The sequence below is a fragment of the Oryza brachyantha genome, chromosome 2 (assembly GCF_000231095.2).
Source record: "Oryza brachyantha chromosome 2, ObraRS2, whole genome shotgun sequence".
Classification (NCBI taxonomy): domain Eukaryota; kingdom Viridiplantae; phylum Streptophyta; class Magnoliopsida; order Poales; family Poaceae; genus Oryza; species Oryza brachyantha.
This window is the reverse complement of record NC_023164.2, coordinates 7954888-7972938: the sequence shown is the minus strand read 5'-3', so window position 1 is coordinate 7972938 and position 18051 is coordinate 7954888. Positions and strand designations below refer to the sequence as shown.

General features: G+C 40.8%; 1 protein-coding gene across 1 annotated transcript; it reads left to right on the top strand.

The window, feature by feature from the left end:
- The first annotated feature begins 5386 nt into the window (after positions 1-5386).
- On the top strand, positions 5387-18036 carry LOC102705977. The gene is made up of 18 exons (XM_015833892.2): positions 5387-5427; positions 7958-8087; positions 8885-9034; positions 9181-9297; positions 9370-9454; positions 10086-10194; positions 10293-10360; positions 10470-10595; positions 10690-11386; positions 11504-11819; positions 12312-12515; positions 12607-12667; positions 12938-13051; positions 13227-13340; positions 13419-13505; positions 16120-16176; positions 16391-16551; positions 17638-18036. The coding sequence occupies exons 2-16, from the start codon at positions 7981-7983 to the stop codon at positions 16144-16146; spliced, it is 2382 nt and encodes a 793-aa protein (XP_015689378.1). The 5' UTR covers positions 5387-5427; positions 7958-7980; the 3' UTR covers positions 16147-16176; positions 16391-16551; positions 17638-18036.
- Positions 18037-18051: the final 15 nt, after the last annotated feature.

The following is an 18051-nucleotide window of genomic DNA, read 5'->3' as shown; positions in this document are numbered from 1 at the left end:
ATGTGTCTCCTTGTGAAATATATAGTAGAAACATTGCACACAAGTTCTATTTTCTTGATTCAAGCTAGCCATGTTGAGCAGAAATGAATCTCTAGCTCATTTCGTTGGAGCGATGCTCTGATTGCTTTTTGCATGCCCAGGGCCAGGCTCACCGGCCTATCCAAGAAACCAAACAAGTGGCACATGCATACACTGAGCCAAGATGAGTTAGATGCTAGGAACCAAACATACCCTTAGTCGTCATCAACCTTCGGCCTAGCGGTCAGCAGAGCAACCTAGCTAGTGGGCTTGAAGGCATCAATTCTCCTCTTCACGATCACTCTCCTAGGGCTAATCCCTTCTTGACATTATTTCTAAAGGTGTTAGAGCTCCACTTGATCTACATGGTGCACCTGACGTTGAACGTTGTGGCAACCATGGTCATCTTCGCACACCTTTGCGGGGTGTTTGTGGGGATGCAACCCTTGCTCCCCCTCTTCCGGTTGTTCTTTGCACTACATTAGGGCAAGAAAGTCTTCGAGGTCATCAAGGGTTGCTACTCTATGCTCAAGCACCCACAACTCCATCCCCTAGATGCCACAGAAGAGGTAGATAGTTGGCGCGAAGACCGATTCTTGTGCTGACATGCCGCCACACCCACAACTCCATCTTCCTTGGGAAGAGGCAACCCCCATTGCCTCTTAAAAAGAGCTACTAGTGCTCGACCTAGAATTTGAGGCCATCCTCAATCACGTGATGATCTCCGCTGCGTCGGGCTCACCTTACCAATAGTGGTGCGCGACTTCATGGCACGTCATTTGGCTTTCCCCAAGTCTATAGTCGCCTTGCATGGATGTGCATCAATGCCGATGATATAAAGTGAGTGCATCAAGGGCAGACAGTGACGGGTCCCCAACCGAGGCAACCACTATCCTCAAGAGGATTACCGGTCTAGACTCAACGAAGCCAACCTCATCCCTTTGTGCCGCGACTCACAGCGAGGCAACATCCTCGGGGCCATGCCTACCTACGAGGCCAGTGGCATTGTTCGCACTCGCCACGCCTTGTTCCTGTGTATCCCGAGGAACAAGGGAGGTTAGACGAGTGGTAGCTCTTGCTCGAGGTCTACGAGTTAGATGAACATGAAAGGGAAGCAGAAGCGGAAGTGGCTCGACCATCTGTATCCGACTAATAGTTGATTCATATAATAGTTGGGTATAGATTTTCTCGCACACAATTTTTAAAGTTTGTCCCACAACTAGCTACAAATATAAAGCATTGCTTTTCTTATTTATCCTTTCTCTCTCCTCCACGTAAACAAAAATATGAGGCGTCAATTCTTATAGTCCGCTTACACTATCTTATTGTATTCGCTTTAAGCTCATCTATAGTGGAAAATTTATTATTGGGTTAATTAGATCCATGCCATTACAAATATGCTGGTTTAGTAAAATGCCATTATAATTCAATTATTTGTAAACATGCCATTACAATTATCCTTCTATTAGAGATATGCCATTTTATACGCTTTGAACCCTATTGGACCCACATGGCAGACCAACGAATTTCCATCTCACCTAAAATGCCCTTCTTCTTTCTTATCACTGACTCTACACTAAATTTGAAAGAAATTGTATTAAGAAGTAATCTCTATGGAGTTAGAGACGCATCAATTTGCGTCAAAGGTCCTAGATACATAACTGTTCAAGATATTATCTTACCACCTTCCGTAGAAATCGTTGATAAGGCACAACCTATAGCTAACTTGACAGAACCCGTGGATTTCTGTATTGAGTTACGGATCAAGAGAGATCGCGGATATCACACGGAAGTCAGAAAGAACGCTCAAGATGGAAGTTATCCTATAGATGTTGTATCCATGCCTGTTCGAAATGTGCGAGTGCTATTAGAGAACAATTAGCAGATTTGGATTTGCGAATTATTTTAGAGAATTCCTCGGTCGAATGGAAGGAGTTAGAAGACGAGGGGTATAGTGGAGATGAATGGGAAGATAGAAAAAGACAAATAAGAAAAGTTTTTTTATTAGACGCATGCAATTGGCGAAACATTTTATTCAAACAAATGTAGAACCAGAATGGATGGTTTTGTGCTTCTTACCAGTTCTTCCTCCCGAATTAAGACCCATTGTACATAGATCTAGGGATAAACGCCGCAACAGCTTGGCGTGGTGAGGGAGGAGGCCCTCATGGAGTCGAGCCAAGATCTCGCCGTGCCGGCCGCCCTCGTTTCCACGTCGTCGCCGCGATGGGCCACCTCGTCTTCGCGTCGTGGCCGCGCCGACCGCCCTCGTCTCCGCGTCGTTGTCGAGCCGTCGCCGCGTCGGCCGCCCACTGCCGTTGGCTCCACCGTCGCCGCGCAGGCCGTCCGGCTTCTTCCGCGCAACGCCGACCACCTGGTTTCCTCATCTTAGCGCTGGCCAGCTGCCTTGTCGTTGCCGCATCGACTGACTGCCCGCCGCCATTGACTCCTCCACCGTCACGCCGACCACCCACCGCCCTTGTCTCTGCGTTGTCACCGTGTCGGCCGGTCGACCTCCTCGCCTGCGACGTCCCCAGCTCACCGCCCTCCCGCCTCACCTTCCTTGGCTCCGGCGCGCTCTCCCTCGTCCTCGCTGGGGAATTTTCCCTTGTCAGCAAACTTAGCACCAAATGATGAGGGCAATTTTGTCCATACGTAAATACAGTATACAAAAAATAAGTAAAATGCCTAGTCGGACGTACAAAGTGGCATAAAAGCAGTTTTAGTCTAATTTTAATGGCATGTTTACAAATAGTTAAATTATAATGGTATTTTTCTAAACCAGCATATTTGTAATGGCATGGATCTAATTAACCCATTTATTATTGGATATTATGTCAACATTTTCGATGATGTGATAATAAATTAATGAAGAGAAAAGGAACTATATTTCATCCTGAAGGATCAAAGGGGCGGTGGATCTGTTGCTGTCATGTTAATTTCATCATACCATTAATATGTCGTGGGTCTCATCCTCCTACAAGTCTATGTGGCGGTGCCCGTAATGACAAAGCTATTATGGTCAAGGAAGTGAAATGGCTAAAATGACATTTGTGCGCTGGTCAAAGATTGACGAGGACTTTAGTGGGAACACAAACAGGTAGAGATGAGGCGCGATGGTGGCCGCGACGCTTACACCCTCCCCGCGATGATTTGGGTGTGATTTCGAGGAGGGGGTTGAGGCGGCTAGCGGATAGGGTTTACCATGATTGCGGAGGGGTGCTAATCTAGAAGAAGCACATCAGTGTGTACAGTGACCGAGATGGAGGCAATCTCAACCATTCGGTCTCACACGGTTGATATGAATAGTCGGATTTGTCCTGTGAGATAACGAGTCCCGAGTAATACCAGTTAATTTGTACTATGTGTACAAATACAATAACACTCTTAATGACAAAGTTATTTACTGTATGAAACTATGGTTGACGGCGTGAGATATGGATAATATATAATAGTATAAAAGGACATAAAGCGGGGCATTTAACCTTTTGCCACTCCTAGAAATGACACATAACATATTTGTCACCCGCTGTCTATGACACGTGAGCCCTTATGTGTCTATGACACGTGAGCCCTTATGTGTCTATGACATATGGGCCCAGTGGTAAATAGGTTAGCGCCATTTCTAAGAGCGGCAAAAAAGTTAATTATTCCATGTAAGAGCAACTCCAAAAGCCTATGTAAACTGAGTTGCTAATGTAAAAATAGAAAAACTTCAGAGAAATCTTAATCCAATAGCCTCTTCATTTCGGTAGGATGGCTATCTGGCTAGCAATATTATTGTGATCGCTAGGTATGTTTCGCGAGCCGGCCTCGCTCAGTGTCCGAGAGAACGTCCCTCCCGCGCGCAGCTCCCGCCCACGGGCCGCCGCCCACACGTCGTCCTGCGTCCCCGCCCTCCCGCAGCCATGCCCTCGCCCTCCCACCGTCGCGCCCGCGTCCTCCCGCCATCGCGCCCTCGCCCACTCGCCTCGTCCTGCTGCGGCCACGCCCTCCCGGCGTCGTGCCCTCGCCCGACGTCACCCTGCCGTGCCCTCGCTTGCCGCCATCCGGTGCCCTCGTAACCACTGCCCCTGTATGTATTGTATCAAGCGTTTGATGTGCACTGTCCCAGTACTGCATCTGATTTTTTCAAGTGCAGATGATCAATCATGTTGCTGTATCCAATTACTGAATAACACTGTGTTGCCTGGAGCTGAAAGAGCCTGAAAATGATAGTATTCTTGGTGCAAAATCTTTCAGGTGCAGATGATCAATCTTTAGTGCAAATGATAGTGTTCTTGGTACAAAATCAATCTTTAGTGCAGATGTTCATCCTGAATTTTTAAGTGCAAATGAGATGACCAAGCATGTTGCTGTGTCAATTACACCGAGTTACTTGGTGCTGAAAATGCCTGAAAATTATAGTATTCTTGGTACAGATATTTTGTTAAGTTTAAAACGAATAACAAGGTTATATGCGCCGATGATCGAACAATGGAAACAAAATGTTGGAGAGAGTAAATATTCAGAAAATTGTCAATGCAAGGTGTTCTTGTTGTAGGTCTGAATTTGTCCTCGAACATAATGACAGGTACATTGATGAAACTGAAGAAAAGTACCGCGTACATCACTGAATTCTCCACGAAGAACTGTTCTTTTCTTTCGTTCTTTCTGAAGAGCACTCGAACAATCCTTCTATATCTTTATGAATTGCTCAATTTACTTTCTTCTCCTAGAACACACAAAATGTCTACACACAATTGCATTTTTGAGAAACAATACTTTTGACAGGCAGGAATTGTGGCGACAACATATGGCAGCAGCAGCCGTCGCGGCAGGAGAGCTGTGCGAGCTGTCCGGTATCAATCTGATCCGATCTCCTGGTTTTTAAATATGGCTAGTCAAGGGATTTATGAATAGCATGTCAGTTTTCTCTGTGTTTTTTAAGTCTTCTAATTTTTTTACAGGGCTATTAAAACTCTAAATTCAACTAGGATTATACATGGACTTTTGGAGTTGCTCTAGAGCAGGACGTGGGGAAACGGCGTCCTTGGATGAGGCGGACGGTGGATATGACGAGGGCAAAGTGACACCGCGGGTAAAGTCAGTCAGACAGAGATCCGCGTCCCCCTCCTCTCGGCTTCCTCTCTCTCTCTCCTCGCCCGCCGCCTGCCTGCTGCGCCGATCCCCCATCCATCCTGCCAGAACCGGTGGCCGCCGCCGCCGTCCTTCTGCTTCCGCCCGCCCCCACCGCCCTCGGCTCCCATCTCCCCGCGCCCCGCCGCCTGCTGCGCCGATCTCCCCATCCTTGGAGAAGCGGGTGGCGCCGGCGCCCCTTCTGCTTCCGCCCGCCCGCCCCCCTCCGCCGCCGCCGTCGATCTCCTTGCTGCGAGAAGCGGTGGCGCCGCCGTCCTTCCTCTCTCGCCGGTGAGCGTCATCCTCTTTCTGTCATCCTTCCCTGCCCACATCTTTTTCTTGAACAGCGTTGCGTTAACCCTAGCTTCTCTTCTAGATCTGCACATGAAACACCTTCTTATCAAAGAATATCCTTATAAGTATTGAATTCACAAAATTTACTAGATGAACATGTTTTTCTTTAAATTGAACACCAATAAGCATACTTTGTCTTCCTGTCTTCAAAATTAGAACATTGTGATACTCTTTATATTCTCGCTATACTTTCAACCTTACACAAATTAGCTACACTAATATTTCCTAATCAGCTGTAGTTTAGAATTAAAAAAAGGCAAAATGATGTATGCCAAGTACAATATAAGAACAATAAAATGTTGAATAAACAATATAAATTTGATATCTATACTCCTTTAAAGGAAGGCAGTGGATTTGTTCACCTCACTTCCATTGTGAATTTTGTAAGCCCTAGCGTTGGTTGATGGATTCCATGCTCCCTATATGTGTTCTAGTATCTCTTCATCTTGGTAAGCCATAGGATTGGTTGATGGATTTAGTTGCCCTCCTTATCTGTGGAAATAGAGTATATTTGGAATCCTGCACAGTTAGTCCTTGAATATGTTTTAGGACTGGATTGACCTTGGATTTGTTCGCTCGCTGCTAAGTGCAATCTGTCGGTGGGTTCCGTGGCAAATGCTGGTATTTTTGGGCATGCACACAGTTCCTGTCTTGTACTATGATCCCAGACCTCTGGTAGAAAGTGAGGCAATTTGGTGATTGGATTCTAGCAGAGCTGTTTGGATTTGCAAAGCGGATCTTTTTGGCATGTTGGCAGTTGGCACATGATGCATCCAATAGGTTTTGAGTGGAACTGCAGGGATGTGGTCTTGGTGCCACTCGACACTTACGGTTGCTGCAATCTATGCAGTAGTTTTTTTTGCTGTGCATTAATGCATCGAACCTTCTTTGTTTTCATGATTTCATTAGTATGGTTGTTTTTAGTATAGTGCATCAATTTTAATCTCATATGCATGGTCCCTCTTAATGATTTGGTGCCGATTTGTTGATCTATGCCTGTTTTATGTATGTTTGCCATAGAATGTGAGCTCAGAATGTTGGCCTTTCTTGGACAGAATTGCTTCCATGTTTTTATGAATGAATGAATAAATAAATTATGCTTGTCCAAAAGTAAAGATTGAGTTTATATTTTTTTTGTTTTGCAACGTTCCCATGCATTGTTAACTCACAAGAGTGGTGGGCATCAAATGTATTACTGAATCTGTTGTCAATCACAAGCATCCTTGAAACAGCTTACGTGGAATAAACTTAAAAAACAAGTGTTCCGTGACAGGTTTTCAGATTTATAACTGAATGCAACTCTATCAGCAGGGAAAAAATATCATCTCATGTGATGTATGCACGGTCCTTTACAAGCCTGTTTGCAAAACTGACAATTACTAGCTAAATACCCATGCTTTGCTACAGAGAAATATGAATTATACAGATGCTAGTATTGTTTGGAACTGGTTTTTTAGAGATGAAAAATATAACCAATATATAGTACTATTTTGAAATAATATAATTGGTGGAAGGCAGATTTGCTGCCACCACCATTACCTTCTTTTAGAATAGTATAGATATAGATATTTAATATGCTAGGTCCACAATTGCCTACAGCTAAAGCACAAAAAGAGGGGCTCCAGCCTTGAAAATCACATGTGGAAAGTATTTCCAGTGAGTGGACAGTTCACTAAAAAATCTAATGAGATGAGATCTTAGCTTTTTTTAACCTGCTAGAAGTAAATAAACCATTGAAATATATGTAGCATGCCATATCACCTTTATTTTTTTAATCAAAGTTTACAATATTTTTTATTACAAATATGATTTGCTAATTGTCCAGCAAACTCACTAAAACCTAAGACTTTTAAGCAGCCATCTCTAATTGGGCTTTGTGTTATATCCTAAGCAGTCTTTTGATGGGAAATGTTTTTTGGTGCCTCAGTGCCTTGCTAGTAGCACATGACTCGCATAGTGCACTACACATTGGACAATTTCAGATGCATTTTCTTCGCTGCGTCTCTTTATTATGCTTGTGTACACTTTGTTTTCCTTTGGCAGCACTGCTGCTGGATGCTCTGAAAGAACATTGCCTGAGATAAACCTACACTATGTAAGGTCAAATGATAATCTAAACATCTGTGGCAAATTATATCTACTTCATCCGTCACATAATAAGTTCATCTTTCTAGTTCAAATTTGAACTTGAAAGATGAAATTATTTTGGGATGGAGTACATGCTAATCACCATAAACCACTGATCATTTCAAATAAAGATAGGTTGCTTGTCAATAGTCTTGATGTGATGTTTACTAATTTTTTTTATTGAACTATACTGTATTTTCTAATGTTAGATTTTGGGATGTTTTTGCTTTTTTTTTTGAAGAATTGTTCTAAAAACCTTTTAGTTAACTTCCGTTACATATCATAAAATTGGATTAACATTTTATATCTTGTTTTATCTGGTTTGCTGAATTGATTTTAGGTCCACATTATTGAAGGCCTGAAATGGCTGAACATTGGGCAGAAGGTTCAAAGCATAGTTCTGCGCAAGCATCATATTCTAGTTCGTTTTCTAGATGTCAAGCAACTTCTGCAAGAAGATCTATGCAAAGGTAAATGAATACTTAACATCATTATTTAATTTTCTGCTAGAGAAGTAGGTATTGTCCTATGAGAAATATTCTTACACTTCAATTGCTAAAAGGAATTCTATGGCTTTGTTTGATTGTGTTTTGAACTAATATATTGCATTCATGCGCAATATTTGATGCAGTAAAGGAGGAATTATATCCTATTGTGACTTAATTAAGTCTGATTAGCACTTCAACTTTTTATGTATTCTACTATTTTTAGCCTACTACGACCTATTAGAACAACAGTTGTGCAAAGGACCTCACATATTTATTCCAGAAAATGGACCAAGGCTATGAGAATAAATTCGGCATGCTTTTACACCATTGCACCTAGAGGTCAGCCATGTTGGATAAAATGTTATCTCCACTGGCAGAAATGTCAAAAGGTCAATATTGCATGAGTTGGCTTTTCAGGACAACATTCATCTTGAATGTTATGGCCTATTGGCTTAATTCTTATGCTTAAGAAATTTCAGGGCAACATTCGTCTTGAATGTCATTTGAAAAATCACCTTGTGACCAACACAGTGTTGTTGTCATTAGACTTAAGTACTGTGGGAATTGCTTAGTGGCAAACACAGCTCCCTGATAGTAGCACAAGTAGTGTTAATGCCACCGTTGAGCCTTGTGGTATCCCCATGCTCCCCTGCGAAAATAAACTGCATGAGGGGGCATCTTCAGAATATTATAAAAAAAATTTTCAGTAACTTTTGCCTAATAGTACCATAATATATGATCACTTGTTGGATATAACTTGCTTTGCACATTATCTTCAGGAACATCTTTGATCTATTAGCTCAGCGAGAGATTTCCCCTCGAACAAAACACCAAGCTAAAAAGCTTTGGAGCAAATCTCTGGCAAGAGATGCTGATTTCTTTGAATTAAGATATGCAGTTACAGATGCTAAACATGATATATATTCATGGTAAGGAGCCTTCCTTGACCAGGATGGTTTAAGAACAATTCTTCATTGTCTAAATTAAACTTTTAACTATTGAGTTACATATATTGTGCTTTCAATCTGATATCTAACGTTTCACTGGGAAATGTTTGAAACCTTACTGTATACAGGGCAGAATCACAGTCCCTGCATCATTGGTCTGCCAAATATTGTCCTCTTTTGCCACCCCCTAGGTCTACAATCGCAGCTGCATTCAGCCCAGATGGGAAAACACTTGCATCCACACAGTAAGTTTACTATTTGTGGAATATAAGGGTTAAAGTGAAGGCATGTGGACTAACTCCATCTCATTCGAGCAGTGGCGATCATACTGTTAAAATAATTGACTACCAAACTGGGAAATGTTTGAAAGTGCTGAGTGGACATCGGCGCACGCCTTGGGTGGTATGATTATGAACGCTGCCATTTCTTGTTCCAGTCTGTAAATATGTGCTACAAGTTCTTATAGATAAAGGATAAATCTGATTCCATCCTACAAGTCATTGCTTTTGTTAGCTACCTTCCTACAAGTAATTTTGGTTTATTGGCACCTTCAAAAGTCATTTCAGTGCCCAAATAATCCTGTTCCTCTGTGTCGCCTGTATTTCATCAAATTGTGACAAATCAGCTGTCATGCTATCATAATACTGGCATGTACTTCCTACGTCATCATTTGTAAAAGGTTTGAGGGCGAGAAATGGAGAACACAAACATTGTTGTAGGGGCCTAGGGGGATATATTTGCAGTTTTGGATGGTATGTTGACTTACAGGGAATGTTGATAAACCAAAATGACTCAGGGTTAAGTCACAAACGACCTTTAAATAAACAACCCAACAACCGATGTTCTCTTACTAAACACCAGGCTAAAAAAATATGAGCTTGTCATTTCTGTACCCATATCATTATTCACTGGAGTACTTAGCAATAGGCTTAGTCCATAGGGAGCATTATATATATATTTTACATAAAAATGCACAAATGTTGTTTTTCAATCTTATTTTTTATTATTTTGAGTTTCTTCTGTTCTATTTCAGGTTAGATACCATCCACTACATCCTGATATCCTTGCTAGCGGTAGTTTGGATCAGCAAGTTCGTATATGGGATGCTAAAACCTCAGACTGTATTGGATCTCAGGACTTCCGTAATATATCTAAACAGATCCTGATGAGTATATGTTTCCTTCTTCCATGGGTGAAATCTGAATAATACTAACATTTTTCAGTTATGTTTATTTGATAGATCGGCCAATTGCATCAATAGCATTTCATGCAAGGGGGGAGATTCTGGCAGTTGCATCAGGTCACAAAGTGAGACTACAGTGTTGAATTTGAAACAAAAAAAAGATGTCTTTTCTATGCTTGTTTTATGAACAGTGATCAAATAACATATAGTGCTCAATGCAATCTATTGTGCCAGCTGTACATATGGAACTACAATAAACGAGATGAGGCTGCTGCTCCAACCATGATATTAAGAACCCGCCGCTCACTTAGAGCGGTGCATTTTCACCCACTTGGTGCCCCATATCTTCTTACGGCAGAGGTACAAGTAATATACTTTTTCTGTACTTTTGCATCCCCCCTCCTAACCATAACTTCATTTTTCCAATCAAACTTATATAGATGTTCAATTTCAGGTTAATAATCTTGATTCTGCGGACTCACCGTTGACCCTTGCGACCTCTTCAGGATATTCAAACTACCCGTCAGCAGTGTTTTTTGCGAATATTAATTCCAGAAACTGCCCACATCATGAGGCTAATTCATCATCACCTTGCGTACTTTGGCCTGCATATCTCAGGGATGATGGAACTTTACGTCTGGTTCGCAATGATTTGGTTACTAGTTCAACCAATGCACACCAGAGATCATCATCTTTAGCTCAAAATTTATTGGTATCGGATGTTGAAAATCAACAGCCTGATCAACTTGTTACCCCTATGGACGTGTGCCCTGGAGAATCATCTACTTCCTATGGTATAGTTGGTACAGCTTCTGCATCTGGCTTAAGTGGAGTTGAAATGCAGATTGACAGGGGGCAACCTAGCTCCAGATTACAGGGCAGTAGCTCCACTAGTAATCATGAGAATTCTACTGCTAGAGACGATGTGCAAATGCCCTCCCTGAGCAGCAGCATGCCAATTCCAGCAACATCTCAGCCTTCAGGACATGATGGCCGCCGTGGTAGACCAATGAATTCATCTAGTGGATTAGATGTTCACATGTTCCTAAGAAATTCAGAGGGTGGCAATCATCATCATGATCTCTTCAGTGACTCACGTAGCTGGGAGCTTCCCTTTTTGCAGGGCTGGTTCATGGGCCAAAATCATACAGGTTTTGCATCCTACACTTCTAAATGATGATGCCCTTGGAGGCCCACCCTTTGGTGGCAATTCTAAGACTGATTACTTTACTAAGGAATCACTAAACTCGTGTAATTTGAACTTGCAGGTGCTTCTCCATCTATTCCGATTGATATTGGCAGTTCTAGAGGATCAAATCAACATCATGCTTCTCGTCGTCATGTTGTGGGTTCATTACGTGGGGTTGGGAGTTCACTTCTAGGCCCCCAAATTGATGAAGCTGAGGTTCATGCTGTGTCATTAGGTGTTGGATCTGAACTTACTACCTCACTGCTCGCTGCTGGTGCTGCTGAATTACCTTGCACAGTGAAGCTTAGAATATGGCGGCATGATATTAACGATCCATGTGTTACTTTGGAACCTGAAGCATGCCGGCTGACAATTTCTCATGCCGTTCTTTGCAGGTGCTACAGTGCTTTGGTTTCCTTTTATTCACATATTTCCTGCACAACACAAACTTTTATTTCCTTTCTGTTGTTTCCTACATTGTTTTGTCTGAATATGTACATAAGTGCATAGATTAGGGAAATTATGGTATCCAGCAACAACAAAAACTTACTGCCCTATTTCACAATGTTTGTCCATATTATCCAGTCTCTCCATTGCAAATTTTTTATCCATTAAGAGAATCAAGAATGTAGTTGTACATTGTTTCCATTCATTAAATGCTTTTGACGAGGTAAACTGGTTGCATTTTGCTATGCTAGGGTATGCACGGCCTTTTCTTGTTATTTTTTAGATTTACTTAGTTTGAGTGCATGGTGGGCTGTGGAAAAATATTGTAAGGTGGATGGAGTATCATTTAAATGTCTGAGATGAAATTTGCTTGACAAACTCCAAGGTGCAGTGGATTGTTGATGCTTCTTTGCTTACTCTGAAGTTAATTATCATTGCAGTGAAATGGGTGCCCATTTTTCCCCTTGTGGACGATTTCTGGTGGCATGTGTTGCATGTTTGCTGCCTCAAACTGAAGGTGACCGTGGTAGTCAATTGCCTGTGCAGTATGATTCTGCAGGGGCCGGAACATCACCAACTCGTCATCCACTGCCTTCTCACCGAGTTATTTATGAGCTCCGGGTTTATTCTCTTGAGGAAGCAACGTAATTTTCTCATCAGTTTCTTGTTACAGTTTACTCTTTGCTAGGTTTCTCATTTGTAAATATTCTAGTTATTTTGAAATTATACTTGCAGTTTCGGCGAAGTTCTTACATCAAGAGCAATAAGGGCTGCTCATTGCTTAACTTCCATTCAGGTTAACTTCTTATTTGTTTGTGCGCGTTTATTGGTTCTTGTAGTGTTATAAAAGATAAGCAGGCTTCTGTGCTGCCATTCCTCAACTGAGAGCTGGAACATCTTATGGCTTAACATGCTATCAAACTTGTGCCTTGTGTCTCGAGCATTGTCCAGTAGCAGCATTGTAGAGTTGACCACCTCTTGTATTTTTGACGTAAACTTGAGAAGTGTTGATTTGCAATCCAACAACTTTCATCAGTTAACTTGGTGAGCACTTGTTTTGCTGCAGTTCTCACCCACTTCAGAGCACATACTACTGGCATATGGTCGTCGTCATAACTCTATGCTTAGGAGCATTGTCATGGATGGGGAGACTGGAGTTCCTGTATACACTATCTTGGAGGTACATGTTGTTAAATTACACATAAGTAACTAAGTAGATTTATCAGAATACTGGGGATTGACAAATTTTGAAGTTGGAACAATTTTCTTATTGTAGTTGACAAATCCTAATGCCTTTTTGCTTTTGTATGACCAATATTATGATTTAATCTCGTTATTCTTATTCATTATGTTAGGTCTATAGAGTATCTGACATGGAGCTAGTAAGAGTTCTTCCTAGTGCTGAAGATGAAGTAAACGTTGCATGCTTCCATCCTTCCCCTGGAGGTGGTCTTGTTTATGGGACTAAGGTAAATAGCAAATTAAATCGATCGGTAGTGTGCAATGTATATTTGCATGGCTGAATTCTGCATCCACATTTGCATCAGGAAGGAAAGCTCAGGATCTTGCAGCACAATGGAGCAGACACCACAAGCACAGGGTTGAATTGCTTTATTGAGGAAAATATGCTTGAGGTACACTTTTTGCCAGTTGTCATATACAAGGCTTTGAATTCCAGTTCAGAAATGAAATACCTACCTCTTAAAAGATTGGTAATTGTCTTTTAAATGCAATCTTTTGGCATGGCTAATGTGTAATTTTCACAGATTTATCATAAAGCATATTAATACGTCACAACTAGATCAAAACCATCAAAACGAAATCCGTAGTGACATGCATATTTTCTCCAGTTTTCATATAACCAAAGTGTTTGTTGCATCTAACCCAAGATTTTAATACCGGTTCCAAAAGGGAGACATTGGGGGGGGGGGGTCCAAATATTTGAATTCCTAAACCGGTTACAGCAGGTTACTCATAACAGGTTTTGAATTCAAAATTCAGCATGCAATCGCAATTAGTGACAATTCGATTGGTAATTTTCATAGACATGGCATACAAAATACAATAAACATCACAATTAAATCAAGATGGTCAAAATGCAATCTTTTGTAGTAACATGGTTTGTATCTAATCTAACAGTCCATATTCTTACCGCGAAATATATGTATAACCAAGGCATTTATTGAATCTAGCTGTACGATGGCAAGAGAGGTTGGTTGAAGTGGTTTGGGCTGTGGCGATGAGCAATGGGAGTCTCTTGTTTGATTTTCCTTTTTTCTCTTATTGAATGTGATGTGCCTATCTTTTTTGATTTCATTGTATAATACAAATGTGTACACATGCCACTGCAAGAAAACACACAGTTCATACAATTTCAAATTATTATTTTTTATTATGGCTGGTATGCCAGATACCTGCTAGTCAACAGATGTCGATATTCTGACCTTTGATGGCAGGTGATGCTGACTAGACTGGCCTTGAGCTGTGGAAACAAGCAGCATGACTTTTTAGAGTTTTTTTCCCCTTGTCCATTAAATGCGCCTCTCATTTTTCGATTGTCACACTTTTCTCTATTACAAATGTACTTAACACATGGTGTTGCAAGAATATATATGATTCATGTGGTTTAGAATTTAAAATTGAATTATTCTGGCTAGTATATTGGATACTAGCTGGTGGCTCAGGAGCGGTAACTGTGCTGGTAATCGCAAGGTTTCCAATCCCTTGTCATACCTTGTTAACTATCTGGTTTACTTAATCTGATACATTACCACCGGAACATATTTCGGTGCAGCTTTTGTGGCCCATGTCTGTCTGGTAGTGGTGGTTTTATCCTGTACGCTGAAATTTTAGTGGACATGTAACCAGCATTTACATTTCTAAATATAGGAATTCTGTACCAAATGATCATGGGTCAAAGTTTCCACAGAAGTATTAGCTAGTTGCTGTTTGCGCATGGGCTCTGAGCTTTAAGAGAATTTGGCTAACCATGAACCATGTGGTCTTTACAGATAAAGCATGCTTCATCTTGGTTGTTGAGACTAGATACTCTGTTTGAGTGGCACTTTGCCATATAGATGCATATTTTTTTTAATTAGTTATGTGGGTTTTTACTCGAACTAGCTGGTTCAAATATACAGTGTTAAGACAAGGCAGTTCATCTTATTATGGGCTGTTTGGTTTGAGCGGAATCAAATCATCTAAGATGGATGGCCCATCATAAGATCATTCCTCAAAATTTGGTGGAATGACTCCAAGGTGATGATGGGCAGCTGCTTATCATTTTTTTTTTGAGGCAAACAACTGCTTTTCATTCCCCAAACCAAACAACTTATTTTGGGATCAAGTGGTCAGTGGAACATATCATTCGGCCATTCCTCAAACCAAACAGCCCATTAGTGTATTACTGGCTCTGTGTCCAAGCTCCAACGCATGAAGGGGCATGTGCTGCCTACTCCATGGCATCAGCCAGTTTCCACTTTACAGTACTGGTAATTTGGCATGAAATAAAGTTGGAACTAACTGCATGGCAATCGGCTGAAATCTAACAGTGGGAGGTTTTTTTCTGAACAAGTCACAAAAGATGCAACAGTTCACCCTGATTTTCATTATAACTCTAATATATCTTTCAGCAACAACACATGATTATGGAGTACAGAAATTGGCATTATCCATCACAAATAATCAACACAATCTCATCTCAAAATTTCCAGGTAACTGGAAATAAATTATGCATCTAGTTTGAAACTTTGGATTTCCAATTAGGCAATAGGCAATGATTACCTTTTGGAGCCTTCTATTTATGTTAACAGTTAGACTTTTGTGTTGGAAATTAAGCTACCATGAACTTAATTTCACTTGCTAACCTGTATGATTTGCTACCCAAGATTCATTTGTAGCCAATGGTAGGCCACTTATGGTGGTTAGATCCTGTTGCTATTTTAATCAGGTTGTCATGCATTTGGTTCAGGTCTGCTGAAACTAGCAAGAATAGTGTCCTTGTCTCATTTTCTTAGCAAAATATTACATCCATTAGTAGGGCAAACTTAGGGCAGCAACAAGACACCTGGCCAGATACAAGCCTGGTTGGGAGTTTATTTATTTCTGCGAAAATCTTTCCCTTCTTTTCTACCTTGTTTAATTTAATGCTAGTGTGCTAACAGGTTTGATAATGGTAATGGTACTATTATATGCTCATATTCGGGATGATAAAATTGATATAACATTATGTTACTTTCTTTGTTGTAGATTCAGCGGTATGCACTGGAAGGCTGAATGATTGGTTGTTATATTATACTTCCCCAGGTAATTACATTTTCCAACATCTCATTTTATTTTTCGTGAGTGTTGCATTGCTGCCTGTTTTCCAGTTAACTGGTTGTAGGCACTATTTGCTGTTTATGTTCCTTTTGCTCATTAATCACACTTGCTGTCGATAGGTGATACTGTGACCAACCAAATATTCAGCCTTTTTAATGACTTTGTTGGTTATTGAAATCTTGATTGGTTGTCACAACAGGAATTTTCCTCTGCAAACTTTATCAATTAAGTGAGCCTCAAGGACTAATCCATCAGTATTGAGCAGCTTTCAACAATATCATGGAAGATAGTTCTCAAATGAATTTGCTGGAGTGCCTTGGGGGGTATGGAAATGTTGCATAATTTTGGCTTGGTGACACTGTAAGATCACCAGTCCTGTTTTATTCCACTGAATCTCACTGTGTACATTGATACCATCAAAAGATCCCTATTGCTTGTTATACCATTCCATCCAAGTATTTTTCACCAAAAGCAATTATGCTAAATGAAATAACATTCAAAGTTACGACAAGCAATTATGCCAAATGAAATAACATTCAAAGTAGAGAGGAAGCAGGTGAGGGGAGTTAGGCACCACTAGACCCCCTAAACCAATATCTATCTTCAAACTCCATGTCTTCATTAATCTCCTATCACCATAGCTCCCCACCCCCCAAACAAAACCACCCACCCACCCAAAATAAAATGATCTGTGTTCAAACTCTGTCCTCGTTACAAAGTTGTCTGATTACCGTATCCTAAAATTGGTGTGTTCAGATTAGCTAGGCCAAATTATAGTGCAGAATCATTTGACTGCTGTGAGCTTGGCCTTGCTAATTACCTCTTTCTTTTCTTTCTTATTGCGTAACTGGAAATGACATCTGTGGATCAAATTGGATGGAATTATATAGAGGAAAGAGAGTGATCTTTGGATGGTATTAAAGTATCCATGTAGGTATAAAACGAAATCAGAAATGTACTAATATTTTGGTGTCACCAAACAAAAGTCCTTAATAATATACCCAATTCTCATGCGATATAGGATTATATATTTGATATGAATATGAATTTATTAGCTTTTATATCTGCATGCGATTTATCAATGAAATTTCTTCCATGCTAAAAATAGAAATTACCGTGCACAGAATAATAGATGGTCTAGAAATATAAAACATACTTAATCCATTGTTTTGAATTTTGCTTGAGTGGCTAAAGGAGCGAGTGAAAAGGCTAGCTGTTTTACTCGGTCGCTCCAGGGATTGTCAGTGACCAGTTTGCCGGCAGGGGTTAGTATGCACGCAGATTTCAGGAAACTGGTCATATGGCTGACTCCGTGCTACATTTCTGCATTGGGCGCTTTTTCTTGTTAAAAAAAATGCAAACCGATCATATGGCTGACTTGTGATATTAGTTTCTTTCTTGCCAAGTGACTAATTTTAATGGATTTCCATTTGCAACCTAATCCAGGTCTTTGCAGAGGGAGTGGGAAGATGTAAATGAACAGAGCCATGTTGCTGTCAAGTCATCACGATGCTGTAATTACAGAATTGTACATGTAATCTTTAATCAAATCAACTTGTATTTTAGACAGCACACAATGCTAACCCTTTGTTTTCAATGGCAGAGCTATTTATTGTTCCACATGTATTTTTCATCGTGTAGTGTTCTACATCGGTGGCAGGGTACCAAATGCCAATGACTTGAAAGTAACTAATCATCAATTCATCATCTGTCGATTGGTTGGGTTCAATGAATTCTGAACTTGGCAAAGCGTTTTCTTATTATTTTGTTGTATCCCCTACAAGTTCCAGAAGCTGGTTGGCCTAACAAATTGTACGCGTTTTATTAATTCTGTATAGTGTTGAGCAAGAGAATTTTATT

Bases quoted from the DNA above. Each gene is read 5' to 3' on its own strand.
- LOC102705977 (XM_015833892.2), top strand. From the start codon at position 7,981: ATGGCTGAACATTGGGCAGAAGGTTCAAAGCATAGTTCTGCGCAAGCA. The intron at 8,088-8,884 runs GTAAATGAATAC...CATTATCTTCAG, and splicing joins GCAAGAAGATCTATGCAAAG to GAACATCTTTGATCTATTAG. The intron at 13,052-13,226 runs GTACATGTTGTT...TCATTATGTTAG, and splicing joins CTGTATACACTATCTTGGAG to GTCTATAGAGTATCTGACAT.